The following is a 25,851-nucleotide window of genomic DNA, read 5'->3' on the forward strand; positions in this document are numbered from 1 at the left end:
CTCTAAAATTGACAGTGTGCTAAAAAGGGATCTAAAAATAATGGACAAATGTATAAACATAAGAATACAAGAGAAATAAATATGCAAGTATAAAATAGTCTATTTTAAATCTGTTGGTTTTAGTTCTGATTGATTTGTATCATCTGTCAGAGGGCAGTAGAGAAAACTGATGATGTCCAGAGCGAGTGGGGTCCTTTGGAAAGCAGTTGGCTATCTTTTGAGGTCTGACAGTGTCAGTGGCTCTGAAGGCAGGTGGTGATGTGGCACTGATAACATGCTCTGCTTCCCTGACCACCCTCTGCAGGCACTTTCTTGTATTTTCTGTGCAGCTGGTGAACCACACCATGCAGCAGTAGGAAAGGAGTGATGGTCAGCCGGTGATAGAGGAAGGAACAGATTGTGGGGCATAACTGTATTAAACGCTAAGCTGAAATCTACAAACAGCGCCAGAAAAACATCTTACATAGGTGTTTTTTTCTGGTCCAGAAGTGTAGGGGCTGTGTGGAGAGCTGTAATGACTGCAGTCTCTCTCAATCTGTTTGCTCGATATGCAAACTGGCATTGGTCAAGGTCAGCAGGAATGTCAGATTTAAGTTGAGAGAGTCTCTCAAAACATTGATTTTATCATAGGGTTCCATCCAATCAAGGGTCTCTGTTAATACTGAACTTATTTTCTTTTATTATGGACAATTTATTGCTCACCTCACTAATTTCTACTATTCTTTTTTTCACATATATACATCTTCAAAAAAAGGCAGCAAAATCACAGATGTAAAAGCAAGTAGAAAGTCGGACTATTGAGCCTACAGGGGGAAATGAAGGTTAAAAACAACTTTAATTAAAATAACAATTCTACATCCATGTAAAGCTGTAGATGACGTTACTACAGTTCTGCCTCAGTTGTGACATCATCGGTTGCTGAAACTGGTTGTAAATATTAAACCTGATGATGTGCAAATAATCGTTGTAAGAACGATTGGTCTTAAGACAGAGTCTCTGCCAAAAACTACACAACACACACTTAACGTCTCTGCCGATTGTCAGCAGAGACTGGTACTGACTAGGACCAACTAGGTCACGACTAAATCACATTTATAATCGGCCGTACGGTCTTTAAGTGTGTGCTAGCCTTTACTTAATTCTGGTGCAATGGTGTGTGTATGTGTGTGTGTGTTTTGCTGTTCTTACCATGCCACTTTCCTTTGAAGACAGTTCCAAAGGACCCAGAACCTATCCTCTGACCCAGAGTGATCTGACCCTCAGGGATTTCCCAGTCATCACTGGAGTCCCTTCGCCCTAGGGTTTTCTGTTCCACAGGAGACAATGAGCACAATACAGGAATAATAAATGATAGAAAAAAGACTGACAATTTCTCACCATCTTATTGCGGTCCTCAGATGAGGATGACGATTTGCGCTCCCTCTGTTGGCATGGTGACTTCTGTGGAACCTTTACATTGGTCAGAGAGCCAGGTAAAGAGGCAGGAGGTGTGGCTGACAGCCCTGTAGTGGAGCCTAGAGCAGGATGAGGGATGAAAAGTGGATAAACAATACAAGGTAAATAAGAAGCACAGGTTAAAAGAAGATAAAACTTAAAAGAAAGAAGAGATCTAGGCGAGAACAGGGACTGGGGCATCTATCAGGTGTGTGTATGCGTTCTCTTGCAAGTGCTTATGACATAAGGGATGTGCTTTTTTGGACAGCAGATAATGCTAAAATAAGCTAGGGTTAGATCCATCACTGTTAAAGACAAAGTCAACTGATTTCTTCAAGTACAATACTTATTTATATTTTATATTAAAAGGCATAATGAAATGCATCTAAGATGTGCTTATTTATTATTATTATTATTAGTCATCAAATGGTCAAGTTCAGGTGAAACAAGATTTAACTCTTAAAGAAGAAAAATACCAGTTAATAATAAAATATAAAATTTTATGAAATGTACTAATTAGTTGAAATTCCAACCTTATCTTCAAGATTTCATATTAACAGATGAAGAGCTTGTTCATATTTTCATGCTTCTATTAGCTTGCGCGGGATTGTCCAATGAGTTGGATATCATTTAATTTTTTTTATGTATCATTCATTACAAAATGATGTACAGTAGACCTAAACTATTGTGTGCTTTCACACTACAGCAATGTCAAGTTCCTATGTTTGTTGACTCTAGTTAAATTATCGAACAAAAGAGCCTTTTTATGAAATAAACCACCCTGAAGAAGACCTGTTTCATCAAAGCGCTGGTGAGATCTTTGCGTAACATGTCAACTGGCAGGTGTATTATAGAAAGCATGTGGGGACATAAAGGGAAGAGAAAGTGGCGGACACACAGTGGATGTGGCACAGAGCTAGGTGTGGGGTTGTGAAGGAGACAGGAACACACAGAGGCCTAACTACCTCGGAAAACAGGCTCAGGCTCAAAATCAAACACTATGTCATTGGGGTAGGAGTATAGGTGGGGGCTTGAGGTCCGTGTTCGGTGCTTCCTCAAGCAGCGGGCAGGGTGGGTCAGGGGGGCTGCAGGGCAAAGAGAGACAGACAGACGATCACTCCTACTCACCCTGCCCCTGTCATTTCTAACTAAGTTATTGTACAAGGAGGCCCGCTCATACACTGTACTTTTAGACTAATATTTTAGAACTTTAAGTGATTTTAGTGAAAACCTCATGTGCTTTATGTTCCTGCTTATGTGTTACAGTTTAGTGAGCAGTAGATGTATTTTTACGCTCATTCAGAAGTTCAAGAATATTATCTATTTGTGTTCTTCCTGAGAAGGAGCTTAGCCTGCCAGAAACTGGAATAAGACTGAAATAAGAGCTCTGCTGAAGTGGATTTTCTGATCTTCCAACACTCCTGACCTATAGATCTAAATAAACAGTTCTCCTCTTCTACTGCTCTCACCAACTAATTAGAACAGAGTCAATTGCTCAGTCAGAATTCCACACACACACACACACACACACACACACACACACACACACACACACACACACACACACACACACACAAACAAACACACAAAGACCAAGAGCACACAGATGCAGGATGGTGAGAATAGAGCCACTGAAGGAGCCTGAAATGTTGTGTGCTGATCCTTACCTCCATCTGACCTTGGTAAGCCCTGATCTCGAATAAGATCCTGAACGGATAAAACATAAATAGTATAAACACATACACATTTGTATATATTGTACCGTATTGTACTGTACTGTACTTTTTTGTTTTATTAAACTATGCACTATGCAAGTAGTTATTGAGACATTACAGTTATTCTGGTAAAGAGAAAGCAGACTCACATCAATGTTGACAGGCTCAATGGTATTAATATGGACGTTGGGGGCGGACGATGAACGGTCACGCTGGCCAAACTGGTTGCGATGGTCTTCCTCGTTGGGCCGGAAACTAGGTGGGATGGGTATGGATTTGGATGGGGACACAGTGCTGTGGCATATAGACCTAGGAAGATTGAATATGTTAGTAAAAAGTAGTTAAAATTGTTTGTAGGACCTGTAGAAAATGTCTCCAGATATTTTTAGGCACAGTTACAGAATTCTATTATTTAAAAACACAAAGAAACAAGCTAACACATCAGCAATGTATGTTAACTAGTATGTATTTCAAAGTTGCCAGCCCCCAAGCATTCATGTTGTGCTGTTAAAAAAATGGGTGTGAAGGCTGAGGACTCACCCAGTTGAGTCAGATGGGGGGAGTGACGGACAGGCTTCAGTCACAGGGGTAGTTCCCTCTGAGGAGACCTCCTCTTGGGTAAATGGGTGATGCTCAAAGAACTTTGACACTAACAGCAAGCTACAGAACACATCAACAAGAGCTCTTATTACTTATTCTCAATTCTATCTCATTTAGGGCTGAAACTAACCTACTGAGAATAGAATCAGGAGACACTGAAACATGGTTTGCTGCCATATGAATATATTATTATTATTAAACTGGGCTGTGGATGGTGTCACCCAGAACTAGACGGACCTAAAAAAAATTGCAACATACAAAGAGGCTGGAAAAAGGCTTGGGCAATAAATTGGATCAATTACTATTCTGCTTTTCAATTCCAATTTCTATGAACAAAATGTTTTGTTTTGTTCTTAAAACCAAAAGACAAATAATTAAAAGGGTCTAATGATCAAAAAATATATTTTACTTTATTGTATTGTTGTTCCTGTTTCTCATTTGGTGCAGATTTCTTCTTTACTGCCAACTGTTAGCAACAGTTAATGGAAAATGGACGCAAGAATGTCTCTTATGTACCAAGGACATGATCCAGAACAGTGTCCAGTCTTTCCGTTTGAAGCTGTGCTCCTTTAACTGTTTGGTCAGATTTATTGGGAAAATAGATTTTCAAGTAATTAGCTTTCTACATGCATCGCAATGGGTCTTACTTTTCTAAAGTAAAGCCACGCTTGACTTAAAATCCACAACATGGTGTGGACGCAAAGTTTAGCGATGCATGCTAACTCATATCTTAAACCAGTGAACTAGTGTTATGTTGAGGTGAAATGTTGTCATATAGATAGGTCCTCATGGCAGAAAGCTACATACATCCTTGCAAATATCTAACCTTGGTTTCCAACGATAGAAAACACTATCCGGTTTTATATGTAGTAGGAGGTAAACAAGCATATTCAGGGTGTCAGCCATTTAAAACGAAATGCTCCCTCATTAAACCATCCATACTTGCAGTTTTCCCTTCAGCTAACCCTGAAGTTAAAGCTGAGGGTTAACACTTTAAGCACAACTTAATCGTTTCATTTCAAATCCATGTGATGATCTGCAGAGTCAAAATGATGAAATTTGTCTCTCTCTCCAAATATGTACAAACCTAACTGACATCTGCTAAATGTCACTAGGTGCCATCTTTGCTCAAGCCAAGGTGTGTTTAAGGAACAAAATGCCTCTCCATATCCTAGAATCGTAGTCAGTGCACTGAGCCTTTTTGCTTTTCAAAAATAAGTAATGTGTGCAAGTCAATGAATGGAATTGTCAGACAGCAGTGGAGAAGAGAGCAACAGCTACTGAGATATAGTCATTTTATTCCAAACATTTTTCTTTCTATTCAAAACCTTCCTACATTATCCATATTGCAACTTGACAGTTTGGTCAATGATTGCGGGTGTGGATCTACTGTAGCCTATTGCCTCTAAAAAGAGCTTGATACAAACTTTTATGCAAATGCAGCAGTACTCCTCCAGACTACATTGCTTTAAATGTAAGGAACTGTCAAACTATGTATTGAGATGTAATGGGGAACCATTCTTTTATTTGTTTCAGAAAACCCAGACAATCACATGCTCCTGACCGATCAGTGGCAGCTGACCTAAATTTTAATCTTTGGTTTAACAAATATGTTTTACTTATCTGGTTTTCTTCTGAGCCTGAGGTTGTATCGATCTTACTACAGATATAAGTTAAGTAATATTAGCTTACACATTTGTTTGTCAGAAGAGATCAAAAAGCGTGTGTCTGAAAGCCGCAACTTTCCCAGACAGTCTCAAGTTTGACAGCATCAGTGCAGTGATGCTTAAATGGAGCTGTGCTCTAACATAGTCTGCTGCCTATGTTGCCTATGGCAGAGGTCAGCTCTGCTGGAGTTTCCCCACCCTGTAAGCACTCACTTACTAGGGGGAAATCTTGTAGCATTCACATTGTCTGCATTAATTGTGCAGCTCCAGCCCTTAGTGTAAGCTATGTTCACAGACGCTGCAAGACCTCCAATTTGTGGCTCTTCAACGCACGGTCAGCACCTAGGTAGTGAGATCTGTTGAGGGCAAAGCTGAAGTCAGTGATGATGCCTACGTGTGCCAATGTTAACCTTTTTGCCACTAAACAGATTTACATGTAAAATTAAATTTTGTGTAAAATTAAGATCTGTGTGTTGCATTTTAAAGCAATGAAAAGGTTAAACCCAAGACAACCGGTCATTTAGGGGAGATCAAAGACAAGACTAGCCAAACTTCATAATTAAGGTCACCCTCCCCTTTGGTTTTCTAATCTGTCAAGGTTGGCCTTAAGATTTTTCAATCATTTTTATGGGGGCTTGTGTGGGATAATCAAAGCAATTTATTATGGTTACATTTGGACTTAGGTGGATAAATAGAGCTTGTATTGGTGTAGATTAAAGCACCATGCATGTGTAGTATGCAAGTTATGTCTTTGACTACCATGCAAATGCTTTGTCCTAGTTGTTTGTTAGTTGTAAAGAGTTCATTTCAGGGAGGCCAGCAATAGAGCAGCATTGCTCCTGAATTTTTGTGTTTGGAAAACTATTTTTTGCCAATATATCCACATTCCAGTTTGTTAGAGCATTACTTCCTCTATGCATTACTTCCTCGATCTCAACAGGAGACCAAAAAGTTTTTACTATAGTGTGGCTGAGAACATGGGTGAAAACAGTCTTCACAGCATTCCCCTGGTTTCTAGAGGCTTTGCCTTTTAGATCTGGTGGAAGTGGAAGTGCTCCAGTTCAAGTTGTTGGTTGTGTGAGCTTAGTTGAAACTTGCTGTTGAGTGGGCTGTTGAGCTTTTGATTTGACCTTGATTGGGTATGCTTCTTTAGAGTAACACGTTTATTCTGGTAACTGGAATTGTGTGAAGACAGCACTGTTTGCTCCAGCTAGCCGCTGGGCCAAGTGGTCATGGACAAATCAGAGAGAGACTTGTCGTACTGAACTGCTCTTCACCATTATGTGTACTGCATAATAAATCTGAGAGATTGAAGTGATAATAATAATAATAATAATAATAATAATAATAATAATATTGAGCTGGGGATTGCCAATATACCGTTTGTGTGGTTGTTCACTGTTACTATGTTTTAGATATCAAGGCTGCCCTGGGTGACTTGGGAAGGTAATCAGCTGATGTTGTTAAAATGTGTCCAATGTGATCTTTCCACTTATTTTATGATAACCCTTGTTTGGACCTCCTCGGCACATTCCCTGAGCCAGATTTAATGAGATATTCTCGTTGTTTGAAGCTTGTTTGGCTATGTTGTACATAAGACAATCCTCAAGGTCTAGTGTACATGAAAAATTACGTGGACAAAAAAATAAATAAAAATTAAACAGTCCTACCCAAAGGTACTGGAACCAATTCATTTGTTTTTGTAGTACCCTGAAGACATCTGGGATTAAGATCAAAACGTCAACGTGAAAAAAATTGAGAATATTAGCTTTTATGTCCTAGTATTTACAGCTAAACAGTGTAAAACAACGTATCACTTTTTGAATATGATTATCTGAATTTCACTTTAAATGAGTAAAGGTATAAAAGGTATTTAGAAAAAAAGTAAATAAACTTTTCGTTTTTAAAATCTTCATCATCTTCTTCATAGTCTGTAACTAGCTAACCTCACTAAATTTTGGGGCTTTCTTGATGTTTTTTTCCAGGCAGTAACTGCAGCCAACTTCCTCTGTAGTTTTTTCCTCTTCACTCTTCTTAAGTAATAGAGTAAGTAGGTAAAATATTGATATTATGTGTAAAATCATTGCATGTAGTAATACTGAGTAACAATAGCAGTATTTAAAGATTCAATCCAACATTATAACAGGTATTCTATGTACTACACAGTACAAAAGCATCATGGTCCTTTTGTGTGTGACTTACTCTAATTGGTCATAGTTGACACACATAAGAGGAACCTCTGTGCTGCAGCGCTGGTGGAACTTGTACCCACAGGTCTGACAGCGGAAACCCTGGAACAGCAGCTTTCTGCAGAAGTCACAGAAGGCCAGTGTGAAGAAGGTTTTCCTCACCTGTCAATTGAACACAAACATAATTACAGTATGTATATGCATGTTTACTGTCCATCAAGAGAGTCATGAGGTGAGGTTTATTTACAGTACTTACAAAGTTGTGTGTAGTGAGTGGCACATTTTCCAGCACTTCTACATGTAACTCTTCTCCTGTTAGCCAGGAGATGTCTGTGTCCCAGCCAATGGGCTTCTTCTCTCTGAAAGCAAAGAGGAAGTGGAGACTTACGGGAACTTTCCAAACCTCACACTACTGTTGGTTTACCCACCACGCTCAAAGTTGTGCAAATATAACCACAGTGGTTCCCAGCAGAAAACAAGTAACTCCTACAGCCATCATGTCATATCAGTGTTCACTGATTCATACAGATAGAAAACTTTTGACGCATGACTTGTAAGACTGTTATATATATAAAGACAAGACCAAATTATTTTTGGGTTCAAACCTTTGATCTTGCAATAGAAATGTAGACACTAACAGATCAAATTTGGTTACTTTAATCCAGAAAGATCTGTTAAAGCCACACTGCTCCTTCATGCATGTTGTACGGGTCATCACGCTTTCTATATTTGATCTGCTTTTTGGCAGGGGCTCATAACAAGAATTTCAGCATGCACAAGTATGCAATCTTTTATATGGAGTTAGGGTAATCAACTTAGCATTTAATTTACAAATTTACAATTTTGCTAATTAAGGAGAAAACTGTAAAATCTATGGGACTGCATATAATACAAATCTATAAAGTGCAAATATACTATCTACATGTAATGCAGATAATGTTGCTTTATGCTGGGTGTGCATTTGTGTTGTTAGTTCTACAGGATTTTAATGTGAGACTTACCCATCCTGTATCCTGTACACTGCACAGCACTCTGGAATTAGGCCTCGCATCATCAGAGCTTTCTTCAAGGAGTCTCTCACAGTCATCCCACAGCGGGCCGGGACCTAAACACAGCAAAACATTTCTCACTGAGCTGACATGGTACAGCAGAGCAGGCTAATAACAGAAATAAACTGACACAACCAAAACAAGCCTGATTGTTGAAAATCTCAACTGGAAATTCTAAGTGAAAATGTTGACGGCTAATACTGCAGTTAGAGTTGGTTAACGTGGTGCTGCCAGTAATTTATCTGCCTGATAAAGACATTATCAGTCAGGCTTTAGTCTTCCTACCTATGCAGTTTTGGCCTCTGGTCTCTGGTTTCCTGTTTACGTTTGACTCCAATTTGCTGATAACCTTTTATAGAGCATTTCAATTTAGACTCACCTGACTTTTAATACTAAAAGAGCTAATGCTCTAAAATAAAAGAAATGTTTCCCAACTTTACTGTAGCACATAGGTACATCCGTATCCTTTTTGTTGTTTTTTAGAGGTTATAGCTTATTTGCATTTAGTACAAATGAAAAAAAAAAAAAAACTGTTTGGTTTATTTATTTATTTTTTTTGTCCTTTCGGTTTATGCGGTAAATTCAGGGTCGCCACAGTGGATCATCGTCCACATTTTGATTTGGCAAGGTTTTTATGCCGGATGCCCTTCCTGACGCAACCCTTCCCAATTTCTACCGGGCTTGGAATGGCACTGCACAGCAGGGTATGTGAATGGGCTGTTAGGAGTTCAGTGTCCTGCCCAGAGACACTTCGACACATAGCCGGGACCGGGATCGAACCACTGATCCTGTGGTCATTGAATGACTGCCTTACCAACTGAGCTATAGCCGTCCCTTTGTTTGGTTTCTTATAATGTGAAAATCAAAGTTTTAAACTCTGAAGGCCCCTTCATGACATATGTCAGAGGGGACTTCACACATACCACTGTTCTCTGTTTGTTGGGAAGGAAGACCCTAACGATGGGCTTCTGGGGGGAGCGAGGGTTGGCTCGGCTGGCATCGGTGGGGGTCTGCAGGACAGCCAAGGTGTTGGGAGCTGTGGGAAATGCCTGAGCCCCACCTCCAACTACAAAGCCTCCCATTTTGGCCTCAAGAAGGGCTGGAACTGGAGAAGGAGAGTAGGAGAAGTCTGTACCATTCCCCATGGCTTCCAGCAGCTGTTGCTCCCTCTGCTGCAGGGCGTCCAGTTTACTGGTGTACTCCTCATAGGCCTGACAGGGACCACACACCACAAATAACTGACTCAGCAGCTTATATATATGAGCCATCAGTATAAGTGACATTTACATTTGTTTTCTGGAAAGTTAGATTTATTAAAACCAAATGACCCTTACCTCTAGGTAAATTGAGGGAGGATTGTGTTCTCCACCAAACTTGTCCAGAAGTGCCTCCAGATGCTCTTGTGTCAATTTTATCATCTGTTTGATATTCCAGATCTGCGCAGAGACAGGTCAAATACTGTTAAAATTAATTCAATACCATTTGAAAACACTAGAAAAGATGCATGTTTATTTTATTCAATTCATGTGTGCAAAGAAACAGCAGGACACCAGTCTGCTAGAGATGAGCTATTTGTCCTCTTAAATCACCAACACATTTGTTTTTCCACCATATTGCATATGTTGCTGACTACACTGTGGTGCACTAGGAAACTGTCCTTTGTATGTTGGCATATGTTTTACTTTTTCAAATATTTTACTAGCCATGGGCATTGTCATGGCTGCTTCTTTAATTAATGTAAATGTCTAAGAGATTAAGGTTATCGTGTTAGCATTTTGTCAAAGTCTGTTCTTTAGGATGGATTTTCCCCTAATCCTAACAATGTCTGCCAAATAGGCACACAGAGGTTAAACAAATGCAGACTGATTCATTCTCAAAACTGCCAAAATGTTTAAGTTTACAGAAAGTTCTAGCTAGGTACCGCAGAAACTCAAAGATCTGGGATGATCTTTGTGACTAATTTTGTGTATTTTAAACACATACATGACATTTTATTCAACCAGCAATGTTCAGATTTCTCTAAATACATAATTACAAAAAGTACAAATTCCCTTCTGGCTTTTATTAATTGGTTTTGAAGATATTAACCAAAACTAGGGGCTAATGTGAAGGCCACACCCCCATCCAATCAAAAACACAGACCACATTATAGTTGTACCAGAAATGGAGACACTGATCTGTAACCTGGATTCTAGGTTCTGAATGTGGAAGCACCTGCCAATGCACAATGATGACTTGAATGGGATCTTTCAGAACAGTGGGATCGTGTCTAAACGTCATTTTAAAAAGGGCTTATCCTCACGTATCCTAGGTGTGGTGTCACAGTGGGAGCAGCTTTAATGCAGATCAATCTACAGGCCACATTATAAGTTAAAAACACTGCAGAGATAAAGTTCAGTAATTTTAAAGCACAACAGGGCTCCCATCTTCAATGTAGTCAACCCGAAAGCTCTTTAAACCATACTTGTTTGTATAGTATAATGTTTTAAAAATGTTAATTTTAACAGTTTTATGAATTTATAGAAAGTCTCAGTAGTTAGTAAGCTAGAACATGTGTGTGCTATGCTCCACCACACTTACAGGTGTTATTTATAATTTGATTAAAAATAAATATAAAGCTGTAAATCCTACCAATTATGCAGAAATAATTAAAATTGTCGGACTTAACAGATGGTGAGGCTTGTTAAAAAAACTTTTGGAAGTGGAAATCTCTGCACTGCTTCCAATGCTGTTCAATAGGTTTGACACAATCTTACAGGCATATTTCTACTGAAAATATGCATTCAAAAAAAGTTTGGTAGCAAAGCTTTAAATAAGTAATTTGGTACTTAAATGAGGGGCTTTAGAGGAAACAAACATTTTTTTTTTTTTAAATAACCAACAAAGCATTTTCTCCTTTGACCATAATGACAAAATTTCTAAGACCTCAGCCAAATTGTTGACCTTTATCTAAGTCAAGACAAAGTCAGTTATTGCTCTTTGTAACCTTAATTTTGAATCCATAAAGTATTTTTATTTGCGAAAGGTTCCATGAGCTTTAAAAAGTGACTTACTTTTGTGACGCCATCACAAAGTATATCTATGACCTGGACAGGTCTAGCTAAGCACATGTGCAATGCCCCACAAAATGCAGAAACAAAGCCAGAATTTCAAAAACCTTTTGGCTCAATCTTTATTCAGGTGAATAAATAAACCCCTGAGAACTTCCAATAATGTTACCAAACGTGCAAATCCAAGCAGAGAGAAACAAGCTCAATTGAACTAGTAAAATCTATTTGTATGCACAGTATGAGTTTTGTTGGAAAAACTGCCAGTTTCAACATTATGCCAACAAGCTTCTGTGTGGCTGTGGATATAGTGCAAAAAACAAAAAGGCTATGAAAACTACATCTCTAAAAAGGGCCTTTAACAAACCATTACTCTATATACACATACTCATGAAAACCAAATAGAGTTAAAATTTATGAGTGGATTAATGCAAAAGTTAATGAATATAAATGAATGAATATAAAATAGTTTTGATAACCACCAACTTTTGGCATGTGCTTTAAGCAAAACATTTACTGATTCTACCTTGTAAAAGGAGAGAATTTGCTGCTTTATATTGCCAAACATGACTATCAACTGGCATGTTGTTCTATTGTGTGTGACTGTTGATTAAATGTAAAAAAAAAATTGTGATCAACTGATCAATCAATGCAGAAAAACACCTGATTTTTCAGTATGAAAGTACATATAATACATCTTTTCTGATGTCCATCACAGTACAACCACAAAAGTTCTCTATTATAAGTACACACACGGCATTTTAAGTTAAGTTTAGATTTCAGACACATTCTTCTCAATTCATCATCCCCTGGTGGGCGATGGAAACTGTACAGTTGACAGGAACAATCCCTCTTTGTTTTCAGTGCATGTAAAGCTTAGCTGGGTATTTGTAATGTTACAGGAGCAAACAGCAGAGCTTTGTAAGCTTTGTTGATTATGTTATTAGCAGTCAGGCTATCCATTAGTGTTTAAAACAGGTTGATTAATTAAAAAATATGCATAAGCAAAGTAGAAGGCAAAATGGGTGTGAGAGACATGTCACTGTAGGCTAAACCACTGAAGCATAACCAAATTGTAACAAGGTTACTCTAACCTCCGGTTAATGGCAATCATAATTATTTCTACAGTAACAAGAAGGAATAAGGTTAATTGAATACGGACCCCACTGTAGCAGTAAAAAAAATGCCCCTGCTTCAAACTAGCACTGGGGGGGCTACTATGCCGTTTCTGCTATAGGAATGTTTCCGGGGACTGTTTTAGATACTGTGGTGTTAGTTGCAATATTTTACTGACAGAATGTTAAAATGTAATTATTAAGTTAATTCATGTCTAAATAATTATGTTAATTATTCTGTAAATGCACATAAAATAATTAGCAAATTTTTAGATTGATTCCTTTCCTGCAAGGATGAGAACATACTGTTCGTGTTGATAGTGTGTATAAATGTGCTGTAATTCAGCCCCACTAATGGGCATTTGCAGTGGGCCCCACAACATAGAAGCAAACCGGAGAGCTAGAAATTTTTTTCCCTTGTAGACAAATAATTTTCAGTCGAGTAAATGTTTTAGTCTTGGATGAGGCTCTTAAAATATATCCATGATGAAATGAGCAAACGGACTAGGTCAAAATGCCTCACCACCAAAAATCAGGGGCTCAAGTAAGAAAAACCATTGTACCGTAACAGCAAGAAAGGAAATGGAACAGAGAAGGAATAGACAAATTTCTGGCCAATACAATTCCAAAGAAGCTTCAGTTAAAAAACTAAAGGGTAGTAAAAGGCAAATTAAAGCTATCTTAAACTTTGGGTATCACATGGCTACCTCTGGGTGCAAACTTTTGCATCCTCTTATTTTGAAATGGCAAAAAGAATAAAACTGAGTTGTTAATAAACATTTGTAGTGGATGAATGAGTATCAGAAATTAAAGTTAGATTTCAATTTATCTATCAAGGGTAATGCAAACCTTCGCACAGATATCACTTTCAGTATTTTGCTGACTTATTTTAATAGACTACTTGACAATTTTACTTTTGATGATGAAAGAACATCTGTTCTAGCTGAATGTGCATCATTATTTTAATAATAATAATAATAATAATAATAATAATAATAATAATAATGCTTTAATTTAGATTGCACTTTTCGTTTGAAAACTAATCTCAAAATGCTACAAGAAAAAGGGAGCATAAATCATTAACACTAAATAAGAAAGGAGCAGTTATTAAAAAGCTTTCTTGAAAAGGTAAGTCTTCACATCCTTTTGGAAAGCAACTACAGTCTGTGGGGCCTTCAAATGCTCAGAAAGGGAGTTCCACAGGCAGAGGGACACTGCAGCAGAAAGTTCTGCTGTTTGGGAGCTGTCTGGTTTGCTAACGCTATCTGAGGATCATGCTGACACCAAGCTGAGGGTGAAAGAGCTGAGAGCATAACTGCAGCTACAGCTCAGGACAAGCTGTATCAACCAGTGGTCAGATGTACCAGCTACATCCTCTGGGTATCAAAATATCTCCATTTTATTTATGAAATTGTCTTCTTGAGACACGTGTCACCTGATCTTCTTTTTGCATTAGCTCGACTTACAACACCTATAGTAAATAACACACTGCCAAAATGTTGATTAGGTAGAGTATCTATTTATATAATATAAAAAAAGGCTTGTTGTGGGGATAGTTGAGTATTCTTGTTTAGTGGATATTCTTGTCATTTACTGCTCTACAGTTACTCCAGCATGTTTTACCTTACCAACTGTTTGAAATTGGAGCCTAGTAGTCGTGTACGAATGTTGTCTTTAAAACTTTCTTTGGATAGGTGTTGAATAGCAGCACAAAGATGTATAGGATCTGTAATTTTAAACAGTCATTGTGCCGTTTCATTTAAAGTTAAAAGCTACAATTTGCCACCTAGGCTAGCATTGCGTAAGACCCTAAATCATTTCACACTGCTACACGCAGCCCTTTCTCTCCCTGCTCTGCTCCACCACAAACTCCAAAACACTTCTGTCAGTCCTCACTACATAATTACAATAAATGTGAATACTTTAAAAATGACTAATCAAGCAAAAATGATTGAAAATCTCTGACTGATTTAAAAGGTGATTTAACTATTCAATGAGGGAGCAGCACTTCTCCACAACAAGACATTTCTACTAAACTGATTGTAGCTTTAATGTAACATTGTCTATAGTTAAACTGTTGATATTGCTAATTAATAATTCTTGGAGCAAACCATTTAAAACCGTGGTTAGAATGTTAAAGAGAAGTTTAATGTATTGTGTAAATTGTTAACAATTTAATGTTGCAAACTATCAATTACAGAAAGGTCTTAAAACTTGCATTTAATTTTGGGAATCTTCAGTGAATTTTAGACATTTAACAGGCTTCCTCATTAAAACCTACTGCAATTTATGAATGAAGGATACTGTTTGAAGCTCTTCCAGTCCATACAACAAATCACATTGATATTTATGAAAGTTACAATATTTCACAGAATATTTGGCTTTTTTATCCCTCCCTGATACTCCCTTAACTGGTGCTGCGTTAAATTAAAGAAAAAAAAAAAAAAAAAAAAAACATGGCTCAGTTCGTTGCTGTTCTAGTGATAGTCTTCCTTCACAACTTGTGAGCGGAGTTAAATTGGAAGCATATTTGTACAAATTTAACAGCTGGAAGATGTTTGTAATTTAACATTTATGTTTTTTTAATATTGTTTTCAAAGAAACTAGTGATGGGTGAGAGTTCAACAAATCCCTTGATCCACAGATTCACCCGGACAGATCTTGAAAAGCGGCAGGTTGGGGCTAATTGTTGTCATAATGAACATTGTACACACTTTGCAGACTGTTATATGTATATTGAGAGTATTTTTCAATATAGGATGGTGCTGTGAAAAAAGGTCAGATGAAGAGGGGTAGATTAAGAGAAATGTACAGCTCCAGCTTGATAACAATGAGAGCTTGAGATACTGCTTCTAGATTAGTATTTTATTATTATTGCTCCTATTCTGCTGTTTTTACCTATGTAATCTGGTTCATACATGTCATTTGTTTTGTGTATTTGTGAGAAATCCTCCTAAAAGTCAAAATCTGACAACTATTAGCTTGTGTTTTGCTGGTGATTAACTGAGTAGTCATGAACAAAAGGGTCAGGGAAACAGAAAATTGTGACATTTGTCTGAAATTAGCTCTAACTTTTGGAAATTTATGATCAACGTAGTCTAATACTTTGAATGGATATTCATAAGACTCAGGCTGCAAACCATGAACCTCATGTCTTACAGTGTAGTCCTTTTCTGGGTGAAAACATTCATGAACTCTGGAAAGCAGAAAGAATTTTAACCATCAAAAACCACTGAAGTTTAGAAGATTCCAAACTATGACTTGTGCCAAGAAAAATCTGTAAATTAATTAATGATGACATTAGAGGTAACTAGTGCATTTCCTTGGACAAATACATAGCAATACAATACAAAAAGGTCTAATGGATTATCCACCTGCAGCAAGTTTACGCATTTTCATATGAAAGAATTCAAGGGCTTTATGAGATAACCAACGAAGTAATTAAAACCTGTTTACAGGGTCGATAATGTAAAAACCATATGGTCCATCAGTGTCCTCTGACAAAGAGCAGAACTAAGCTGTCAATAAAAACTGATTTCTTACTGTTCAGTGTAACTTCCAGTAGATATAAGTCATCTTAAGATTCACAAGGGGTTTCAGCAGCATCCAGGCAACAGCTGTTTAAGAAAATCGTACCACTATGATAACAGATTGTAAAAAAAACATGGAGTCAGAATTTCACGTTTCACCAAAGACAGTGAGTGTGGAAGCATGCCAAACTGGATCCTTTAGGTAACAGAAGAACAGAACAACCCATGGCCACACTGCTTTACTAGTAACTGCAACTTTAAGTAAAAATACACTACATAGATTTGTCAAGGCTTAGCACTGATGATGTTACAGTGAGGTCATCAGGGTTTCCTTCCTATACTACCAGTATAAGAGGTTTTTCATTCACCAGTAGGGAAGGGGTTCAAAACCTGCTTATGAAGTTTATCCAATCTGCGGAAGCAGTTACTTAAAATATGGTAGTAATGTCCCAATACTAGTTTTTCCCCCCAGACTAATGCTTGCCAATACCAAGTACCGATACAAGTAGTAAACTGTTCTTCTAGTAGGAATTTCTGGACAGTAAAATCCACATTAAACCACTGCACTGTTAAACTGATTAGAGAAAATGGGCAGATACTGTTGTAATGGCAAATATTAGTGAGGACATATCTAAAGACTAAGACTAGACAGTTCAAACTCAAACACAGTTTCCCAAAACTGTAACAGATTATTAGTCTCTTACAGTCTGGAAGGAGCACACATCTGATCACCGGAAGTTCTAAGCTACACAAATTTGCAACTTACGCTAGAATGGAACTTCACTAGAGACCTGGCAGTGCTTCCCCTCACATAGCTGAGCCACATTTGGCTTGAGGGAGGAAGCAGTTGAGACCATGGTTTAAAGATGATCATCAGTAAGTCTGGACCGGTACTTGGAGAGAAAAACTTTTTGCACAAATATGTGCTACCAAAAAGGCACAGGCTCCGGGGACCTCGGGGTCAATTCTCTTAAAAATTGCTGAAGCTTGTCTGCTTTTTCACTCACCTCACTGAACTTGGCTTTGAGGTCAGAGTTGCACTGCAGGTCAATGAGCTCAATTTGAACAAGAACATCAAGAACATCATAACATTTGTAGATGATAGAAAGTACCAGGATAGCGAGCGCAAAAAAAGGCGACTGCTACCGGGCCGCTGGGACAGTGGGACACCATTATTTATTTATTGTATAAAACAATGGGATGCAGCCATTGAGGCCTTATTCACTTGTTTTTTTCTAGCATAACCCCATGGATTCAGCAATACGTGCTAGCCAACACCAATGTTCCGTTTATATAACTACTATATAACTGAGGCAGGCAAGCCCCTAATGAGGCTCCAGCCTGACTCCGAAGCGGGACGGTGGGCGGCAGCTGGCTGAGTTGCCCCATCAGAGGTCCAGTCCCCTCGGTGACGCCAGTAACATTGACTTCGTCCAGCTCGAAGTCAAACATGCTCAACACAGTAAGAAGTAGTAATTCTATGATGGTTATGGGATGTTACACGGGCGCATTCATAGCTGTGGAATGTTTCTCTGCCTGCATCAAGCTTGGGCGATGGCCCGCTCCCGGTAGCCATATACTCCACTGTGATTGGTAGGTTCATTCAGCTCCAGCTTGCACAAAAAAAAGGAACCTTCCACACACAATGCGGTAAAGTCACCGCTCCCACGGTATAAAAATTGCGGGCCGCACTAACATTAAACTTTCATATTGTACTGTGGGCAACAAAATATCGTCTCTCGGGCCGCAATTGGCCCCTGGGCCACGAGTTTGAGACCCCTATATAGAGGAATATGGAGGTAAAACTATTTTGTAAAGCAAAGTCAACTCAGGTGAAGTATTAGTTACCGCAGTCAACTGTCAATATATACACTGTAAGAGGTTTTACTTGTTGAAATCAATCCTCCTGTACATACTGGCCATGAAGTGATCACTTCCTAAAACTCTTACAAAAGAAACAGTGGTGTTGTAGTTGTGATTCAACGGATCATGCCCATTGGTTTGACATGCATGGGAACCATGGATTTATGCTGGCAGTAGTACACGACTCAGTCAGTCCACTCAGTTCCATCCAGCCTCCATTTGTCTCCACTCCACTCTTTCAGGCTCTGCCCTGCACTGCACTTTGTGTTCATTATTATGACATTATACTAAATAGGAATCTTTCCAACCCTACAACCCTGGCATTGCCATGACGTTGCCATGATGACAAGATGCTACATCACTGTGCCTGGCACTTCAGTTCTTAGCAAGAGGGAGTTCTTTATGTCAGAGGACAGTGACAAAAAACAGCTCCAACCTGTTTACAAACATGTAGACATCACCATCTTTTCAAAAAACAACATGATGTTATGAGGCCAGGTCTTTTTTTTCTCCCCCCTCTTTTTTGATATTCAGGACACCAGCAATTTTTTTTCACTGACAGTCGTATAAAGGAGAAGGGTAACCTGAAAGTCACATGCTGCCATCTGATCCCAGCCATGAGCCACAAACCATGATCACACTGATCAATTCTGAGTGGAGTTTGAGACTTTTTCTGATGCGCTGCACCTCTGAAAGGAAGTGATAGGGAACAACATCCACAGTCCTTGTTCTGTGCAAAGTTTATTCAAATGTAGATATAAAGCTAAAGTAAGGCTTCATCACGCAGGTATTCAAATTAGATGGGTATCTTCCCAAGTAAAACTTCATGTTTCCCTGGACAATATTTCCCTGTTGAGCTGCAGTGAAGTAAGGTAACAAAAAGAAGGAATTTGTTAAAAGGCTACGAATTTGCAATATAGTCACTTAACTTGGCTCATTATGAAGGCAGAAGTCTGATATTTTCTTTATATAAATATTTTATTATGAGTTTGCACAGACTGAGGGCTGTGGATTTGACCTCGCAGCACTTGTGAGGCTGTGCAACATAACAACAGAAAAATGCATTTTGTTCAATATTGTGCTCGATCCTCTATATCATTGCGTCACAAATTACAGTAGAATTGCAGTGTGAGGCAGCTTTCTTCCACACAGTGTGAATGCAGGCAGTATACCAACAAAACCACACCTGGAGGAAAATAAAAGTGACACAGTATTTAAGTATTAAATATTTAAGTATTACAAGGTTTATGTGACAGTAAGTGAAACAAAAGATTTCATCTACTTACTTGTGCCTAGCAAATCTAGCAGCATTAGATATCTGTTCCGAGGAAAAGTTACAGAGGTTATGTTCACCTATGAAACTATGGGTTAAGGTTTAATTTCTTTTAGTTGTAGCTAGTAACACAGCTACAGCTGCTGAGAGGCCACAGGCAGCTACTGGTGAGGTGTTTTTTATGTCCTACTTAAAGCATGAATGCACATTGTACATCAATAAACTCACCTAACTTTTAATACAACTTTGACCATTAGCTCCATTTGTATTGCCTCTATTGCAAGATTTACATTTTACTGCTCATTGGATCTTCAAGTACTTTTAAAAATGTACATGAATTACAGTCAAATTATGCAAACTTTCTCTTTAACACGATTCTTGCATGGTGGTAGCATTGTGCATCTAAAGAGCATGAAATTAATCTTTCGATAAAAAGACACAAAAGTACACTGTACATTTTGTGAACCATTACATTGAAAATGTGCACCTAGATTCTAAGGAATGAAATAATCGAATGAGTAAGTTAAGTAAGTTTTGGTCAAGTATATACTTCAAAGGGGCCTTTCTTAGTGGTTATTTAATTGAATTAATAAAAAATTTGTTTTATTGTGATATTATCAGGATGTGGCATTTTGGTCATATCAAACAGCCCTTTTTGGAGGGATCTCTTTAAGGCCTCTATTCATTGTCGAGATGGCTACAGCCATTGTTCACAGGCGTCAAACAATGGTTTTAAGATAAACATTAAAAACTGTGAACTTGTCCTTTAAAATGGGACCTGATACCACATACGTCTTTCAGGGACAGGTCACAGATTAAGACAGTCATTTTGTGTTTGGATTAGAGAAATACATATTTGCCTGTTTTCACGTGCAGGTAGAAGTAACATTCTACATTAGAAAGTTTTAAAGATGCTGTTGACATGTCCTGCTGGTGTGATTTAGTCTGTTGTCATAGTTCAATAGTGAGGCCTCTGACCTGCAGGCTACACACACATATCCAGGCTGGGCTACATGGTCACTGTGCGTAAATGAAGAGTAAAGCCTCTCTCTCTCTCTGTGTGTGTGTGTCTAAGGACGTGGGAGCGGTGACTGTAATGCCTTTAATATTAATAAAAGTACCCCATGTTTGTAAGTCTCATATCAAAAAACACGACTTCAGTTAGCCTCCACCTCCATCATCATCATCATCACCACCATCATCACAACCACCATCATCACCTCCTTGTGATGAAGCAGCACGGTGAATTGGTGAAAATTTAACTATAGGCACATTAGAAACCACTAGAACCGACAGGGAAGCGGCGAAACTGTGTGTCTTTGTGTCAGCAGCGGTGTGTGTGCTCTGCTGGAGCACCAGGCTGCAGCTGCATTCAGCCTGTAAAACCAAGACAGGAGCCAATGGAATAAAGCAGGCCCGAAATAAACACGGGCTCCGCCGCATAAAACCTTCCCCTTTTGCTTAACGTTACATTAGTCTGGCGCATTTTCTCTTTACTGGAAGACGAGGCTTGAAAAAGCCTACCGCTCTACTCGTTTCCCCATAGTGCATCGCCTTGCCCCCTGCACTGCATCCCCCACGATCCATGTTACAGCCGGTGTTTCCTGAAGACTTACATCCAATTACCTCCGCTCAAAGCCCGTGTCCCCTGCCCAGCTAGAACCGCTACCCTGACTCCGTTGGGCTTACCTCTTCATCCTGGGGACCTCCGGGGATCCCCGACGAGCAGGAGGACTCCAGTGCGGCGCCTAGTTCCTCCAGGCCCCGCTCCCTGCCCGACTCTCGCTCCGCTGTGTCTCCGTTAAAGACGGGCGGTGGAGACTCGGCGCTGCTCAACGCCGCCATTTTAAACTGCGAGAAACTGAGTGGAAAATAATAGAGGGAAACGCAGGCTGGTGCTGAGGACAGGAGGGGGAGACAGAGACGCAGGACCCAGTTCCCAGGGCTTAGGACTGGACGAATGCACACAACCGCTGCTTTTTTTATTTTACGACCTGGCTAATTATAGATTTCGAAGTTACTGCCTCTATACGACTTCCAGTCGGTCATGGAAACTTAGCGTTATTTACCCGAGGCTGCAAATGAGAACATCGTGCTAAAAGCTGGGTTTACAATTTTATCAACCGCCCTTTAACAATTTAATTTGTATTCCTGATACTTTCTTAGTATACAAAAGCTTTTTCTGATTGCAAAATCCAAATAAGATTTTAAAAAAATTAACAAATTAGAAAAATCCTTACAACTCAATGGTGATTACTCCTATGATGAGGTCAAAAATAATGTTAGTTTTTTTTCTGGGAAACATTTACTGGGAAAAGCACAAGTAGATTACAAGGAAATAATTAGTATTTTATAGTCTTGAACTCGATACTCAAAGATAAATGCCTGATATAAATTTGTTCCATTAACTTTCAAAGCTGAAAATTGTGGCCAAGAAAATATATAGTGAATAAAATAACTAAAAATTATGTTACTATAAAGACTTGGAAATTGGGTGTGGAACAAAAAAACGTTAGCTTATAAAGTTGGAGTTGATTTTACCCACTATATGTAGAGACAGCTACTCTATCCATAATAATGCATCCACATTTATTAGAAGATTGTGTATTCTTATGAAAAATTTGCATCTTAAATAAATGTAGGAGTTTTATGGCTTAACATTTGGCACACCCACATATTAGACATACTACAGTAAAATGATTTTAGACAGCAGTCTATTGCAGTCAGCAGTCTAATGTATTATAAATCCATGGACCCTAAAAAGACTTGAACATAGATGTCTCATTGTTGTATGTACTGAGATAGTCACTGGTCAGCTTGTTTCAGTAGTTTTTTTATTTGTTTATTTTTTTATTTTTTTGCCCTTTCGCCCCAGCGAATTGTTGTCCACATGTTGATTTGGCACAATTTCTACAATTTTTTTTGGGAATGGGTGTTCAGGCAATAAGAATTAGATGGGAATAGGATGTTAGGGGTTCAGTGAAATGCCCATAGACATTTCGGCATATTGCTGGGACCAGGGATTGAACCACTTACCCTTTGGTCCATGGACAACTGCCTTACTTGTGACTCGCTGAAAGTCACATACTAGCATCTGACTGGCAGTTACTTATGCCATACTTTCGGCCGCTACAACTTCAATGCAAGAAACTATACACGGTTTAACAATAAAATAATGGAGTTTACTAAAATACAACAGACACAGAGGAGAACATCTCACGCGTAAAGCTGGGACAAGGTATTATTGTTGTTAACATAGAAAAAATTCAGACATTTGTCAAAATAAACCCTTATTTTCTAATGACACCATTGTGCTTGTTTTACCAACTATCCCTCTCCTACCTATTACAGTTTATCTGTATCTGGTGTGATCAGTTGGAAGATACCATCCTAGAGGAGGGTAGAGGAAGGCAAGACAAAAACTTTCCAGTTTCTGATTGGCTGAACAAACCTGATCCAGGTGTAGTGTGTGGGTAAGGGATAGTTGGAAAACAAGAAGGACATTGACGTTGGAGAACAAGGGTTGCCTACTCCTGATGTACACAGTCCACTGTCTTCCTCCTCCATAAAAAACACAAATCCCATGTAAAAATCAAACAGTAAAAATGTTGTATTTCATTTCTTCTTGCTTGCCCTCTTCCCCTCTCCTTTCTTCGGTTTCCCTTTTCCTCTTAATTTCCTCAGGCGACACATCTCCTCCTTGAAGTCTTCATGTTCATCTCTAAAAAGGACAACACTTATGAAAACTTTTAATAACTTTGAAAACACAATTAGATTAAGACTAGAGCTTGATGTGTTTTTTTTGCAGATCACACTGTCACTGACAGCTGCTTGACAGAGCAGAGCTGTGGTAAAGTCGATGTGATGTCACTCCACCAGTTAATGCAAGAAAAACGAAATGCAGAACTAATATTTAGTACGTTGGTGGTCAGCAGCTCCATTGTGTGAAAAATACATAAATTACCATTTAAATATAACACTGCAAAATATGTTTAAACAGGATATCAGTGTTACAGTTTCTTTAATCTAAGTACCTGAACAATCCCATGAACCTGAGCTTCTGGGTCATAGCGTAGTAAATCTTGTGATGAGGATACCAGTCATACACCTCCTTTCTCTTGACCAGGGGTGGCTCCTGGAACATCTGGACCACCTTCATAGATCTAGAGTCTGTCTGATGCATTACCTCTCCGAAGATCTGTGCACTCAATCTGGCCATGCGCACGGCATAGCTGGATAGACCAGCCATGGCTGCTGAGCAGAAGAACCACAAGACTAGATACACATAAGACAGATACAACACCCATGTGTAGGATGCTAACTGGTGCATGGAGCATGTTGTATTCTACGATTAGGTAATCAGTTATAGGAACATACACATTCTATTTTTTTAAGTTTAAACAAAGACCTCCTGAGCTTGTGCCCGGCCAGTTCAATAATCTACTCATGGTTAGTGTCTGGAGACAGCAGTGCTTTCATTTATGCTACTATATTCAGACGACAAAGATTTCACGAAGACCAGAAGGTTGCTTAAAAACAATAACTCTGACCCTTAATTTTTTACAGGAACACTGTATGAAGAGAGTTACATGCAGTGGCTACCTATAGACTATCAGAATTTAATTAAACATTTAATCATTTTATTTTTATTTCCTTAAAAATCTAAAAATAAGTTGTGTCACATTACCGTTACAGTAAAAAGGCTAATGCTTACTATTCTTTGTCAGTTACACTGTCCGAAGAGTGTGTTAGTTTTGGTGCAAATGTTATAGTTAGGTGTTATCGAATTTAAGGGTCCTGACTTCCCTAAACATCGCTGAAATCCTCTAGGAAAAAGCAAGATAAACAGCATAACGTTAGCTCTCTTCATACGAGTAAAAACGTGTCGTCTTACCTTAATTTGTGGCGTGCGAGAAAGTACACACAAATGTTTATTGAAACACCATACAGCTACTAGTACAACGCAAATCTAGTTAAATGACAATTCTAATTTATTATTCACACTAACGTCTTAGCTAACGTTAACCTTCACACACTATACTACCATCACAGGGTCTATCGCGCATGACATAATTTCTGTGAAGCTGATTGGTTAGTCACGTTTACGTTCTTCTTCTTCTTCTACTGTTTGTCAGGCAAGATGCAGCTATGGCATTTTACTGCCCTCCGCAGTTCGGATGTCGTTAGTGATTTATTGTCTTACAGTCATATTCAAACATAAGTACCCCCTATGTTAAGTATGTTATTTGGGTAAAACATGATAAAAAATAATCTGATCATAGTGGGCCTTTTTTTTAGTTTTCAGATAAACTATACTATTTTCCCCCATGCCAATATTTGTTTAGCAAAAGTTAAGCCAAAAAAACAAAAACAAAACACACATTTGAGCACCATGATGTGAGAGACTGATAAAGTCACTGATAAAGAAACAATTACTTCAAGTTACTGATGTGGATCTACAAGCTATTGACTTACTTAGTATTGCCCACATTTTGCTTAGTTTTTGTATAATTTTTAAAAAAAACGGAAAAAAGAGGGGTACTGACTTTCAAACATCTAGTCTATACCTGTAGGAACCACAGGGTTTATAGTAGAATATAAATACAGACCAGTAGCATAAAGGGAGTCCTCAGAAGTTCTTTTACTTCATTTAGCTTGTTTTCTTTAATAAATCTTTATTAAACCTTTAGCCTTTCATTCCTTTATGTAGCCTTTAGGAGTAGTCTTCATACTGCATTTTTGAAGGATCAAGGTCAAGAATATGCCAGATACTAATTAAGCAAGGAACTGGGTAAAATCATATAATAATATTAATACTAATAGGTTTCACATAAAAGCATCCAAAAAAACAGTAAATCAGTCACAAGCAAACAATACCCATCAGCAATATAACTTATAATAAAGACAATAAATTAAAAACAATGGACAAAACATAAAAACAATTTAAAAACTATTAATATTAAATATTTATTAAGGGGCAGCATTGGCTCAGTTAGAGTGGTAAGGGGTCTGCACTTATATAGCACTTTTCTGCCTACTGGTACTTAAAGCACTTTAAATTGCTTCTCATTAGCATTCACACACCGATTGGGGAGCTGGTATGCAGCCTGTCAACACTCACCAGAAGCAACTAAGTTGGGGCTCAGTGTCGTGCTCAAGGACACTTTGACATGTGACCAGAGGATCCAAGGACTGAACAAACGACTGTAGGATTGGTGGACAACCACTCTACTTTCTGCGCGAGGTTCGCCCCCCCGTGCCTTTCCCGTCCACATGTTCCATGCCTGGGCAAAACACTGAACCCTCAAAAGCCTATCCCCAGCTGCACAGTTCCAGCATCAAGCCCAGTAGAAATTGGGGAGGTTTGGG

The 25,851-nt window shown here is 38.6% G+C and overlaps 2 protein-coding genes across 5 annotated transcripts in view; both read right to left on the reverse strand.

Moving 5' to 3' along the window:
• braf (B-Raf proto-oncogene, serine/threonine kinase) overlaps window positions 1-21,402 on the reverse strand; it is a 35,008-nt gene extending 13,606 nt beyond the window's left edge. The window contains exons 1-12 of one of the 2 annotated variants that reach the window (XM_067490061.1): window positions 21,172-21,402; window positions 9,989-10,090; window positions 9,578-9,865; window positions 8,607-8,710; window positions 7,862-7,964; window positions 7,619-7,767; window positions 3,690-3,809; window positions 3,299-3,458; window positions 3,102-3,141; window positions 2,400-2,519; window positions 1,378-1,514; window positions 1,189-1,306 (exon numbers count right to left, since the gene is read on the reverse strand). In XM_067490061.1, coding sequence (XP_067346162.1) covers window positions 1,189-1,306; window positions 1,378-1,514; window positions 2,400-2,519; window positions 3,102-3,141; window positions 3,299-3,458; window positions 3,690-3,809; window positions 7,619-7,767; window positions 7,862-7,964; window positions 8,607-8,710; window positions 9,578-9,865; window positions 9,989-10,090; window positions 21,172-21,327 — 1,597 coding nt within the window. In that variant the 5' untranslated portion in view covers window positions 21,328-21,402. The remainder of the gene's footprint in view (window positions 1-1,188; window positions 1,307-1,377; window positions 1,515-2,399; window positions 2,520-3,101; window positions 3,142-3,298; window positions 3,459-3,689; window positions 3,810-7,618; window positions 7,768-7,861; window positions 7,965-8,606; window positions 8,711-9,577; window positions 9,866-9,988; window positions 10,091-21,171) is intronic. The other variant, XM_067490062.1, reaches the window with a different exon arrangement.
• A 1,240-nt stretch (window positions 21,403-22,642) lies between these two features.
• On the reverse strand, window positions 22,643-24,559 carry mrps33 (mitochondrial ribosomal protein S33). Of its 3 annotated transcripts, none has more exons than XM_067490065.1 (3): window positions 24,377-24,559; window positions 23,517-23,733; window positions 22,643-23,203 (listed from the first exon to the last, which is right to left on the reverse strand). In XM_067490065.1, exons 2-3 carry the CDS (start codon window positions 23,729-23,731, stop codon window positions 23,098-23,100), a joined length of 321 nt encoding a protein of 106 aa, XP_067346166.1. In that variant the 5' UTR covers window positions 23,732-23,733; window positions 24,377-24,559; the 3' UTR covers window positions 22,643-23,097. The 3 variants fall into 3 exon arrangements, with proteins under 3 accessions (XP_067346166.1, XP_067346164.1, XP_067346167.1); XM_067490063.1 differs by having other exon boundaries at window positions 23,517-23,736; XM_067490066.1 differs by having other exon boundaries at window positions 23,517-23,757.
• Window positions 24,560-25,851: the final 1,292 nt, after the last annotated feature.

The sequence above is a fragment of the Channa argus genome, chromosome 21 (assembly GCF_033026475.1).
Source record: "Channa argus isolate prfri chromosome 21, Channa argus male v1.0, whole genome shotgun sequence".
NCBI lineage: Eukaryota > Metazoa > Chordata > Actinopteri > Anabantiformes > Channidae > Channa > Channa argus.